General features: G+C 42.4%; 2 protein-coding genes across 2 annotated transcripts in view; one reads left to right on the top strand and one right to left on the bottom strand.

Annotated features, from left to right (window-relative positions):
* Positions 1-4141: 4141 nt before the first annotated feature.
* LOC124270478 (galactose-specific cell agglutination protein gsf2-like) lies at positions 4142-6173 on the top strand. Its single transcript, XM_046705477.1, has 2 exons — positions 4142-4147; positions 5454-6173. The coding sequence occupies exons 1-2, from the start codon at positions 4142-4144 to the stop codon at positions 6171-6173; spliced, it is 726 nt and encodes a 241-aa protein (XP_046561433.1).
* Positions 5982-13393, bottom strand: part of LOC124270493 (SPRY domain-containing protein 3-like) — a 27217-nt gene continuing 19805 nt past the window's right edge. The window contains 5 exon segments of the mRNA XM_046705503.1: positions 5982-6127; positions 7645-8253; positions 9879-10066; positions 10661-10723; positions 10831-10888. Coding sequence (XP_046561459.1) covers positions 8119-8253; positions 9879-10066; positions 10661-10723; positions 10831-10888 — 444 coding nt within the window. The 3' untranslated portion in view covers positions 5982-6127; positions 7645-8118.

Below are 13393 nucleotides of genomic sequence, written 5' to 3'. Positions count from 1 at the left end.
GTATGACGGGAGAGTGTGTGTATGACGGGAGAGTGTGATATTCTCCAGTTTTGGTACTCGTTCCTTATAACCTGCACGCTCTAATAGTTCATGTAAACTCTTCCTCCGTGGTTGAATCATGTGATGTGTTTGATTGTTGAATCATCTGGCTTAAAGGTGTCCTCAGGAAAAGACTAAGTCCTAGTAAGAACAAGTGTTACGATACAGAAGAAAATGCCTTCTCGTGACCGAGAACGAAAGCGTTTTGTTTATTCCTCTAAGAAGTGATTTTGTTTGTACAGTAATTGAAGGTAAGTGGAGAGCGTGGCATCAGTTGGAGTTTTCAATCCAAAATGATCCACTGTAGCCAATGTGGGTCCTCCAAAAGGAGAGAAATTAGTGCGTTTAGTTTTACGCCGTTTTTAGCAATATTCCAGCGTTAACCACTAGGCTACCCGACCGCCCCCAAGGAGAGCAGAGCACTCCCACGACACACGCTTGTCATACAAGTGACTCATAGTAACCGGTATGCATTTCTGAACAGCAACAGAAAACAAAACATAAAAACATTTCTTAGAAAGCAGCTTTATTAAATCTCTTGTACTCATATAGTATGTGCTGGCATTCCAATTGATAACAACGTGTCCTGACACTCAGGTAGTACAGGCATAACAACATCAGACCTTTGTTCTGTTGTACCACAGCAACAGGAGCTGGTCGTCCCCACAAAAACTTCATCTCACTCTCTGTTGTTGAACCACAACAACAGAAGAAGCAGAGTCAGATGACGTACACAAGTGTCAAATCAAGAATGACTCTACCATCAGTGGTGCTATCAAATGACTCATAAAATATATACCGACAGTAGGAAGATGTAGGGCATTAATAACGTCCTTTAACCAACATCACTCAATACGTTTATACAAGTCTGTTTCAAAAATAGCTCAAAGTAGTAATCAAAATGTACTGACTAATGTCCTAGATGTCATCATACTGATATGTTCACATACATCTGACACTGCTGAGACAGAAGTCCATCAGCAAATGCCACCTGATGCACACAGACCACCATTAACTCATTAAAGTTCTTTGGAAACAACTTGTTTTAGTGTCTCTGTCACTTTCAATGCAAAAAATAGCCATTAACATACATAGTGTAGGCTAAGGGGCTCCTGGTGTCGTATTGTAGTATCTGAATCCAACAACCCACTAAATGTAAATTATAAAACATATAGTGACGAGATGCCCTCACTTTCATGTTTAATTAGGAAACATTGGTGTTCAAAAACTGTCTGTACAGCTTTTTATCAAAAAAGCTTTCAAACAAGCGAGTCAAAATTACATGTCACATCAGTATTATTTTCATGTATATATGGTGATGAGCTTTTAAATGAAGATTCTAAAGGAAACAAAGAAAAACCAAAAAATTGGATGCCAGCAAACACAGGTTTGTGTTTCCATGGTATCAGGCAAGATCATTTTTACAGATGTGGTTGCAAGAGAAGTGTTAAATAGGTATGGCATTGTACATTGACATAATGATGTGTAGCTGATTTTTTTTATGGCAATTCAAATTTATTAATATGGATACTGAATTAACAATTCACATAAATGAAGATTACCATTGTTCACGTCATACAGATAATTGGCAGATGCTCTGAGGCATAATACTATCTGTCAGCACAGATAAATTATCAAAACCTTAAACTGTTCCAAACAAACAAAGCTGGAACTTAGAAAGATATGTCAATAACCAAATTATACCACGTCTTTAAGTTAAAGCTAAGACACTTCGATCAGACTTAAATAATCTCCTGTAGTACATGATGCCGACCTCAGGACAGGGAACCAGTTGGTTGAGGTGTTGATTAAAGCATGAGAAGACCTGTCTGTCGCGACTCACGAGGCACAAATAACCACTTCATGAATATCATGAAATACAAGAGTTATCCCCACCTTAAAACCACAGCAAACAGTTATCCCCCTTTCTCCCCCAAACAATACCAATGTCAAGCACAAGGTCAGCAACAAAATGTAATTATGCACAACTCAGCTTGAAATTAGCATATGTACAAGATATATACATAACACAGTAACAACGAGTAACAGATGAAGAACTGGTAGAACATGCAACATTGGAACCAAACATATCACCATTAATCTAATGTCTCTCTCATTCATGGTACACAAAATAACTGACACATGAAAAACATATAAGTCAAAGAAGTTGATGAATTCACAGAGACTTAATCTTGTATTCAGCCCAAATATTGCTAAACACTACATTAACATGTTAATATCTTGAATAAATGTACATTTTTCTTTCAAACTGTCTTCATCCGACTCCACCTTTGAAGGCAGTAAACTATACACTTGATAATACTTGCGTTATTTTGAAGAGGTGACATAAGCATGACAACAGTGAATGAACAACATCATCTCCTTGTCCCACACAACAATCACACAGCACACCTGTTTATATACACCTACATACACCTGCTCCTCAGACAGCCATCTACCGAAATGATCAGCAAGCTGTTCTGGTGTTCACTTAGAGAAAATCCTTTCAGTCTGACCTGGACTTCATTATAACTGATTTTTATAAGTAAAACATAAAAATGAAAAAAAACAACCCAAAACACCTGACTTAGATGCAAGTCCACCGGGAAGAATACCATTGTAGTTATTAGTCCCTATTTTACTTGATAAGTCCACAAAACCATCTTAGCACTAAGACCATGGTAGCTCCAAAGGTCTAACTGATTCAACCAAACTGTTCATAGAGACACTGATAACAGCTGGTTCTCTGTGCACAGGTAACAGTGAAGTAGCACACTGAACAGAATGAACCTTGACTTGCTGTCCTTACTTTCATTCCATCTCCAATGTATTGATGATTATGTTGATGATGACGAATGAATGATACATGTTCACTCATGACAATAATGATCCTTCTAACAACCCTAGAGGCTGTTTTGTGTAAATATTGACTAATTGGTAGTTCAGAGTAACTAGCTATTTTGAGTGAGTTGGTTCACCATTGTTCTTTTAAATGAGAGGTTGGAATTAAGTATATATAAACGTCTATTTGTGTCATTCAATGCTAGATAAAGATAATGCTGATCCACAAACACCACAAGGCAGAACAATGAAGAGCGTTTGACAAAGGACGTGTAAAGTTTCTTGGCATGCTACTTAAGAAAACAGAGTTGGTAAAAAAACTTTCTTCGATGATTGAGGCTTCACTAATGTTCAATTATGTTTTATACAAACAGTATCCTGTAGATGAGGCGTCACTTCAACTGGGGAAAGCGCAGTGCAGAAATCACATAAGCACCGGTAGTTGAACTGATCCTTGATGACTTACTGACCAGAGATCAAGAATCAATATGGCTTCCACGGCAGCCATCTTGAAACATAGGTGATTGTCACATGACCACAATGAGAGATCTACTGCCTCAGCTGTAAAGACAATCAAGGATCAATAATCACATGAGAAACACAAGTCACATGACACACCACATGACAAGTTACACAATAAGAATCACATGGCAAGTGTAAATCACATGACAAGTCACATGTCAATAATCATGTGACCATTCAAAAGTAACATTGAAATCACAACCAGAACATGCACCAGTTATTCCACACACAGCTGCCCGTCTCATTCATGCAGCACACAGTCTCTGTGAAGGTCCCAGGAATAGTGCATATATTTGTGTTGCATACTGAGGATACAGACTCTTTCAGTGTTACCAACCTAGTACCACACGGAATGCATGTAGACAGGGGTCAGTATGTAAAAGGCTTCATCTAGGGTGAGCTGACTGAGATATATACAGTACTGTAATTCAGGTTTCAGTATAGACTATACACAATCACCTGCATCCACTTTTCATCACTTGGCATACAGATGTTTGTTTCCAGAACCACAGGGTCAGTGGTTGAGAGATAAATAATAAGGTTATGAAAACTTTGCAGGGAGTGTCAAAAAAGGTCAAAGGGTTACAAAGCTATCAAAGCTTAGCTGGTCTGATGCAATTCATCAAGGCTGAAATTAATTAAGAAACTCAGAAATAGTAAAAGGACGTCTTCACAAATTGGATTCAAGATTTCAGAACTTTAAGATGAGACGGTTCATAATCCTGAAGATTTTTAAAAAATGGCGGTAGTTACAAATCACTTGGTTGTTTACATATTTACACTTCTTATATCTGAGCATTTCCCCGTGCCTCCAATGTAAACACATAACTATGAATAATACATGTAGCATGGCTAACACCATGGCCTACCAGCTAAAGAAAGCTTTTGTTATCTCAAATGATTAACAGCTAAAAATGTTATATTCAAGGGGAATAAGACATTGACTGGATAGTCTTTCTAAATATTAACATGACAAAATATTAAAATATCTTTGCCACTACAATCGAACAATAATAAATGTTGATATTCCTCTAAAACCTGAATATTTGGGGTATCAAAGCACCATAACAGATATATTTATGCTAACATTTTTCACTTTAAGTCAAGGGTTTTGGTCAATAGGTTACTACAAACCACTTGTTCGTAAAAACACATAATAAAACACATGTACATCAACTACCCATAATTCAGCGAGAAGGCATGAAAACAGAATGTTGTAGCTCAAAGATTAAACTCTAGCACTTAACAGTATCTGAGTCACTCATATGACATTGTGGATCAGTGATGTTAACAAACTGGTGGTGGTCAGGGTATATCAGAGGATCCCAGCGAGTCCTTATGCTTAGTGAGACCACTGGGCCAAATGTTCTGTCATTGTCATGGGCTTGTTAGCTTGTCACACTAAAGCTGAGTATTTTCACTTGAAAGATTAGGTCATAAACGCAGAACCAATACACTAGAGACAGTTTATGAACAACAACATTGTTTTCGATGCCTTATATACACACAATTATAAGAAACAACAAAAACATTATTCAAACATAATAACTCATCTGAAATGAATACATAACACACAAATAAACTAGGTAAGTATTAGTAATGTTAAACTATGTTTATACACTACAATAAATAAGTAACCATGGTAACACACATAAATCACAGAGAAAGTCAGGCAGAAACTGCAAGTTAAATAACAGTTTATGCAGTGTTATTGGAAAGATGAGCACCGGAAATAGGGGAAAACTTAACCATTGCCATCATCCTGTTGCTCGGCAACACAAATAATACCGTCACCATTGGAACAAAAAAACAACTAAAAGAACAAACACATTAGAACACAAACATTTTGAGCAGCATAATGGCCAACATGGGGGGGGGGAGACATAGATCACGGTACAAGACATTTGTCAAACCTAGACTGATACCTACTAGTTTCGAGATAGAGCTTCTATCAGGATTCCAAAGTAAGTTAAGTCTGCTTGAGTTCATGGTAAGATTCTGGAAACACTTTTGACATATCTAGGTGGACAATTTCTCTTTCCATTACACAGTTGGTACACTTACAACTACTGGAACTTGAAGACACTTTCAGTGTACTCAGTGGAGCTACCAGTGCAGCAGCAGACACTATCAGTGTAGATACCAGTGTAGCAGCAGACACTATCAGTGGAGCTACCAGTGTAGCAGCAGACACTATCAGTGTAGCAGCAGACACTATCAGTGTAGCTACCGGTGTAGCAGCAGACACTATCAGTGTAGCTACCAGTGTAGCAGCAGACACTATCAGTGTAGATACCGGTGTAGCAGCAGACACTATCAGTGTAGCTACCAGTGTAGCAGCAGACACTATCAGTGTAGCTACCAGTGCAGCAGCAGACACTATCAGTATAGCTACCGGTGTAGCAACAGACACTATCAGTGGAGCTACCGGTGTAGCAGCAGACACTATCAGTGGAGCTACTGGTGTAGCAGCAGACACTATCAGTGGAGCTACCGGTGTAGCAGCAGACACTATCAGTGGAGCTACCAGTGTAGCAGCAGACACTATCAGTATAACTACCTGTGCAGCAGCAGACACTATCAGTGTAGATACCAGTGTAGCAGCAGACACTATCAGTGGAGCTACCGGTGTAGCAGCAGACACTATCAGTGGAGCTACCGGTGTAGCAGCAGACACTATCAGTATAGCTACCAGTGTAGCAGCAGACACTATCTGTGGAGCTACCTGTGCAGCAGCAGACACTATGCAGCAGCAGACACTATCAGTATAGCTACCAGTGTAGCAGCAGACACTATCAGTGTAGCTACCGGTGTAGCAGCAGACACTATCAGTGGAGCTACCAGTGTAGCAGCAGACACTATCAGTGGAGCTACCAGTGTAGCAGCAGACACTATCAGTGTAGCTACCGGTGTAGCAGCAGACACTATCAGTGGAGCTACCTGTTCAGCAGCAGACACTATCAGTGTAGCTACCAGTGTAGCAGCAGACACTATCAGTGGAGCTACCGGTGTAGCAGCAGACACTATCAGTATAGCTACCGGTGTAGCAGCAGACACTATCAGTGTAGCATACCGTGTAGCAGCAGACACTATCAGTGTAGATACCGTGTGCAGCAGACACTATCGGTGTAGCAGCAGCAGACACTATCAGTGATACCAGCTAGCCAGTGTAGATACAGCAGCAGCAGACACTATCAGTGGCAGCTACCAGTGTAGCAGCAGGCACTATCAGTGTAGATACTGGTGTAGCAGCAGACACTATCAGTGGAGCTACCAGTGTAGCAGCAGACACTATCAGTGGAGCTACCGGTGTAGCAGCAGACACTATCAGTGTAGCTACCAGTGTAGCAGCAGACACTATCAGTGTAGATACCGGTGTAGCAGCAGACACTATCAGTGTAGATACCAGTATAGCAGCAGACACTATCAGTGTAGATACCGGTGTAGCAGCAGACACTATCAGTGTAGATACCTGTTGTAGCAGCAGACACTATCAGTATAACTACCTGTGCAGCAGCAGACACTATCAGTGTAGATAGCCAGACACTATCAGTGGAGCTACCAGTGTAGCAGCAGACAGACACTATCAGTGTAGATACCAGTGTATCAGTGTAGCAGCAGACACTATCAGTGTAGATACCGGTGTAGCAGCAGACACTATCAGTGTAGCAGCAGACATATCAGTGTAGCTACCAGTGTAGCAGCAGACACTATCGAAGTGTAGATACCGTAGCAGCAGACACTATCAGTGTAGATACCAGTGGAGCTCAGTGTAGCTACCAGTGTAGCAGCAGGCACTATCAGTATAACTACCTGTGCAGCAGCAGACACTATCAGTGGAGCTACCGGTGTAGCAGCAGACACTATCAGTGGAGCTACCAGTGTAGCAGCAGGCACTATCAGTATAACTACCTGTGCAGCAGCAGACACTATCAGTGGAGCTACCGGTGTAGCAGCAGACACTATCAGTGGAGCTACCAGTGTAGCAGCAGACACTATCAGTGGAGCTACCAGTGTAGCAGCAGACACTATCAGTGTAGATACCGGTGTAGCAGCAGACACTATCAGTGTAGATACCGGTGTAGCAGCAGACACTATCAGTGGAGCTACCAGTGTAGCAGCAGGCACTATCAGTATAACTACCTGTGCAGCAGCAGACACTATCAGTGGAGCTACCAGTGTAGCAGCAGGCACTATCAGTATAACTACCTGTGCAGCAGCAGACACTATCAGTGGAGCTACCAGTGTAGCAGCAGACACTATCAGTGGAGCTACCAGTGTAGCAGCAGGCACTATCAGTATAACTACCTGTGCAGCAGCAGGCACTATCAGTGTAGCTACCGGTGTAGCAGCAGACACTATCAGTGGAGCTACCAGTGTAGCAGCAGGCACTATCAGTATAACTACCTGTGCAGCAGTAGGCACTATCAGTGTAGCTACCAGTGCAGCAGCAGGCACAATCACACAATCGTAAGTATAATAACTACATCAGCTTTGTACTGACCAGATCTAGGTTTGACTGATGTCACCAGAAAGACACTCACACTGATATGAATCACCCCTGCAAACTACTTTCTCTCGTGCCCTTTATGTCTATGTGATGAACATGTTGGTCAACCAAAGATAAGCCTCGGGAAAACCGGATTTTTTTCACAAATTTGGCTTCCAAACAACCATCATATCTTGCATTCTCTGTACATCTAATGTAGGTGAAGGTCAACCAGTGAGGGGTCGAAGGTCAACTCGCACTTTCTCACAGCTACTCAGCATTCCTATTGTTGGGTAGAATCCCCTTCGTGGTATTGCCACCTGTCTCTTCCCAACCATCTTGCCATTCCTTGTGAAGAATACCTGCAACAAGGGAGGTAACTCAATATTTCGGAGAAAACAACGATTTCAAAATTACTGAGAGTGATGTATCAATCAATTGTTATTGTTTATCTTAGAATAAACTTATTAGAATATTTAGACAGCTACTTGCTGAAAAGATATATCCCCTCATTCACACTACCATGGCCACTCTACCTTGTACATTTTTCACTATAGGGTTCTCTATAGTACATATCTTCCCACATCAAACTTCCTGCCATCTACCAGTACTGTCCTCCCTGGTACATAACTATCCATACTGCCCTCTCTGGTACATATCTACCCATACTGTCCTTCCTGGTACATAACTACCTATACTGTCCTCCCTGGTACATATCTACCAATACTGTCCTCCCTGGTACATATCTACCCATACTGCCCTCTCTGGTACATATCTACCCACGCTGCCATCTCTGGTTCATATCTAACCATACTGCCATCTCTGGTACATATCTACCCATACTGCCATCTCTGGTACATATCTACCCATACTGTCCTCCCTGGTTCATGTCTACCCATACTGTGATCTCTGGTTCTACCAATACTGTCCTCTCCCTGGTTCATGTCTACCCATACTGCCATCTCTGGTTCTACCAATACTGTCCTCCCTGGTTCATGTCTACCCATACTGCTGGTTCTACCTCCTCTGGTTCATACTCTACCCATACTGCCATCTCTGGTTCTACCATACTGCCATCTCTGGTTCATACTGTACTGCCCTCTCTGGTTCATATCTACCCATATATCTGCCATCTCTGGTTCTACCAATACTGTACTCTCTGGTTCATACCCATACTGCCCTCTGGTTCTACCAATACTGTACTCTCTGGTTTATATCTACCCATACTGCCATCTCTGGTTCATGTCTACCCATACTGCCCTCTCTGGTTCTACCAATACTGCCCTCTCTGGTTCATATCTACCCATACTGCCCTCTCTGGTTCATGTCTACCCATACTGCCATCTCTGGTACAATACTGTACCCATACTGCCATCTCCCATACTGCCATCTCTGGTTCTACCAATACTGTCCTCCCTGGTTCATGTCTACCCATACTGCCATCTCTGGTTCTACCAATACTGTCCTCTCTGGTTCATGTCTACCCATACTGCCATCTCTGGTTCTACCAATACTGTCCTCTCTGGTTCATATCTACCCATACTGCCATCTCTGGTTCTACCAATACTGTCCTCTCTGGTTCATATCTACCCATACTGCCCTCTCTGGTTCTACCAATACTGTACTCTCTGGTTTATATCTACCCATACTGCCATCTCTGGTTCATGTCTACCCATACTGCCCTCTCTGGTTCTACCAATACTGCCCTCTCTGGTTCATATCTACCCATACTGTCCTCTCTGGTTCATATCTACCCATACTGCCATCTGTGGCTATACCAATACTGTCCTCTCTGGTTCATATCTACCCATACTGCCATCTCTGGTTCATATCTACCCATACTGCCATCTCTGGTTCATATCTACCCATACTGCCATCTCTGGTTCATGTCTACCCATACTGCCATCTCTGGTTCTACCAATACTGTCCTATCTGTTATACATTTATCTATACGATCCTATCTGGTTCACATCTGGTTCATATCTACCTGAACTTTAGTTCCTACGTCCTCTGGGTGGCGGGCCCAGCCCTCCTCCTCCTCCTCCTCCTCCGAGTCTGAAGACAACTCATCATTCTCAAGTGAAATGTCGTCTTCTGGATCTTCTGGTGATAGATCACTGTCTGCCTCGCTGTCGTAGTCATTGGGGAAGTAGATTCCACATCCCATGATGTCACCTGCACAATCATACCATCACATAAGGAGATGCATCTCACGTTTTGCAGCAAAACATGTAATAAATGGGTAAATTCCTTACTGCCCTGAAGAAGAAGAAAGAAGAAAGAAGGAAGAAGAAAGAAGAAGGAAGAAGAAAGAAGAAGAAGAAGAAGAAGAAAGAAGAAAGAAGGAAGAAGAAAGAAGAAGAAGAAGAAGGGTTTATTTTGTATAAAGGCCATACGACCCATCGTACAAGGTGGTACAATAGTGATTTTGGTTACCATTTTCATACAACAACGCTAACAGGAGCAGAACAAACATGTTCTAAGAACTTGACAAAAATATTTATGATGTTATTGTCGGATGATGTACATATGCTGCGGAGTGAATAATAATATCCATGGACCGTTTTCGGAATGTAACGCCGACGCATATCCTCATAGCGGTTACAAATATAGACAATATGGATTTCATCCTCAATACTTTTACAGTGTTTACATAACACAATATCAACAGAGAGCTGTAATCTATCCACTATTCCATAGGACTTTTGTTACACAAAGGCATTACCCCCAAACAGGTAGGAGGATAACAGGGATACAACAGTGTCATACCTTTGTGGCATCTTGGGCCAAAAGGATCTCCAATTCCAGATCCAACAAAGATTTTCCCATCATCTGAAATTAAACATCACATAATTTTATCCCAGTTTGAAAGTTATAATGCTACATATAAGAATCTATATTGTAGGGTATGATGTATACTGATGGTTCCTGTAACTCACCTGCATGGTATGCTATAGACCCACGGTTCCAGCCTGGATGTCGATGACGTGGATAGTTCTGAAACACAATGACACATTTCACTCACACTGGTTCAAATTTTGCAATGTAACATTCCCAGATATTACAACCATAAATGAAGTTTGATGACTCACTGACAGAAAGAATACAAGGTTAAAAAAAAGTTGTAATTTTTGTTATGTTTCATTCATAGTATTACTGAAGTTTACAAATCTGATCATATTTTATTTAGGCCACTTGAAAATTTTAATATCAATTGTATATTTAATATACTTATCCTATCTCACAATTTCCACTTCTCTCTCTTGCTTCGACGCTGAGTGGAACGAATGAGAACTTTTCCTGTAGGACTCTCTTGTCCATACGCCCGTGTTCCCCAGGCTGCTCTCCTTAGAGGACAGGTCCATAGTCCCCGGCTAAGCGTGCAGCACGTTCCCCTGTCTACCCATGTGACTACCTCAGAGTGATCATTCTCTTCTTGGAGCCAATGACAGTATACATAACCATCGTAATCTGAGTAGAGGGGAGGCTGGGTTTCGCATCCATCTCGTGAGATAGGATAAGTATATAAATATACAATTTATATTAAAATTTTAAATTTTTTAAACTTATCCTATCTCACGATTTGCACTTATCCCACGGTTGGACGGCGGGTCACAGATTACCCTAAGTCAAAAGGCACTGACAGTATATACTGTATAGGCTAATGACAACCGTAGATAGCAATGAACAAGGGAGGCCGGATCCGACTAGCATAGTACCTATACTAGTGATGGGTTCTCCTGAACCCCTTGGTTTACTTGGCATCATCGCTCCCAAGGAGTGGGTGCTCCTAGCAATGTGCTGTTCGGCCGCTGGATCCAACCAGCATAGTATCTATACTAGTGATGGGTTCTCCTGAACCCCTTGGCTTACTTGGCATCATCGCTCCCAAGGAGAGGGTGCTCCTGAGCAATGTGGTGTTCGGCCGCAGGATCCGACTAGCATAGTACCTATCCTAGTGATGTAGTGATGGGTTTTTCTGAACCTCTTGGCTTACTTGGCATCATCGCTCCCAAGGAGAGGGTGCTCCTGAGCAATGTGGTGTTCGGCCGCAGGATCCGACTAGCATAGTATCTATACTAGTGATGGGTTCTCCTGAACCCCTTGGCTTACTTGGCATCATCGCTCCCCAAGGAGAGGGTGCTCCTGAGCAATGTGACTAGTGATGTAGTGATGGGTTTTTCTGAACCTCTTGGCTTACTTGGCATCATCGCTCCCAAGGAGAGGGTGCTCCTGAGCAATGTGGTGTTCGGCCGCAGGATCCGACTAGCATAGTATCTATACTAGTGATGGGTTCTCCTGAACCCCTTGGCTTACTTGGCATCATCGCTCCCACTTGGTGATGGGTTTTTCATCTTGGCTTACTTTTGGCATCATGCTCCTCAAGGAGAGGGTGCTCCTGAGCAATGTGGTGTTCCTGAGCCGCAGGATCCGACTAGCATAGTATCTATACTAGTGATGGGTTCTCCTGAACCCCTTGGCTTACTTGGCATCATCGCTCCCAAGGAGAGGGTGCTCCTGAGCAATGTGGTGTTCAGCCGCAGGATCCGACTAGCATAGTACCTATACTAGTGATGGGTTCTCCTGAACCTCTTGGCGTACTAGGCATCATCGCTCCCAAGGAGAGGGTGCTCCTGAGTGATGTGGTTTTCGGCAGCAACCCTCGCATACGCAAGAAAACACAACTAGGCAAGTCACCTTGCTTCACCACGATTTATCAGAGTACCCCCGTAATTACAACTAGTAATCGGGCTCTTACCTGCTTCGAGACAGCCCCCTAGACCCCATCACGAAGAGGGGAAAAGGAAACTGAATCGGAAAACTCACAAGTTTAACGCTCATGACTTCCACTACTTACCACAGTTAGGTCACAACGATGTGCTACGGTACTTAGGAGCTTGAACGCTACGAAATCCATAAGGAAATCGGAAAGGACTCACTATACTGACGTGATTGCTCCGTGGAGTAGAGGTCAGCAAGCGCAATTGCTCCAAAGGGACCGGGACTCCCAAGCAATGTGGTGTTCAGTCACTACCTTCACGAAAGTGAAGGGACGCAGCTTAGCGAGTGTAATCGGTCGCATTACCACGATTTCCAAGGTACCCCCGTAATAAAAGTCTAATGACTAGTATCAGGCCAGCCCCTGCTTCGAAACAAACCCCACAGACACCGTCCCGAGGAGGGTGAAAGGGTAATTGAATCGGAAATCTCACAATTTTAACGCTTCAGTACCACAACATCATCTTATGACTTCCACTACTTACCACAGTAAGATCACATAGATGTGTATAGGCACTTAGGAGCATGAACGCTAAGAAGTGTAACACTTCTGGAATGACTCACTTCACTGATGTAATTACTCCACAGAGCAGACGACAGTAAGTGAGGTGGCGACTCTCCAGAGTCTCAAATTCAATTGAGAGGAGAAATCGAAGTCCCAGAAGAATCGAAGACACAAATCAGAAATAAAATTCAGAATTTTATTCAGATTGTACACAAAGC

Source organism: Haliotis rubra, unplaced genomic scaffold, assembly GCF_003918875.1.
Source record: "Haliotis rubra isolate DU_JTF1 unplaced genomic scaffold, ASM391887v1 Scf152, whole genome shotgun sequence".
NCBI classification, from domain to species: Eukaryota; Metazoa; Mollusca; class Gastropoda; order Lepetellida; family Haliotidae; genus Haliotis; species Haliotis rubra.
This window is presented reverse-complemented; position numbering and strand designations above follow the sequence as displayed.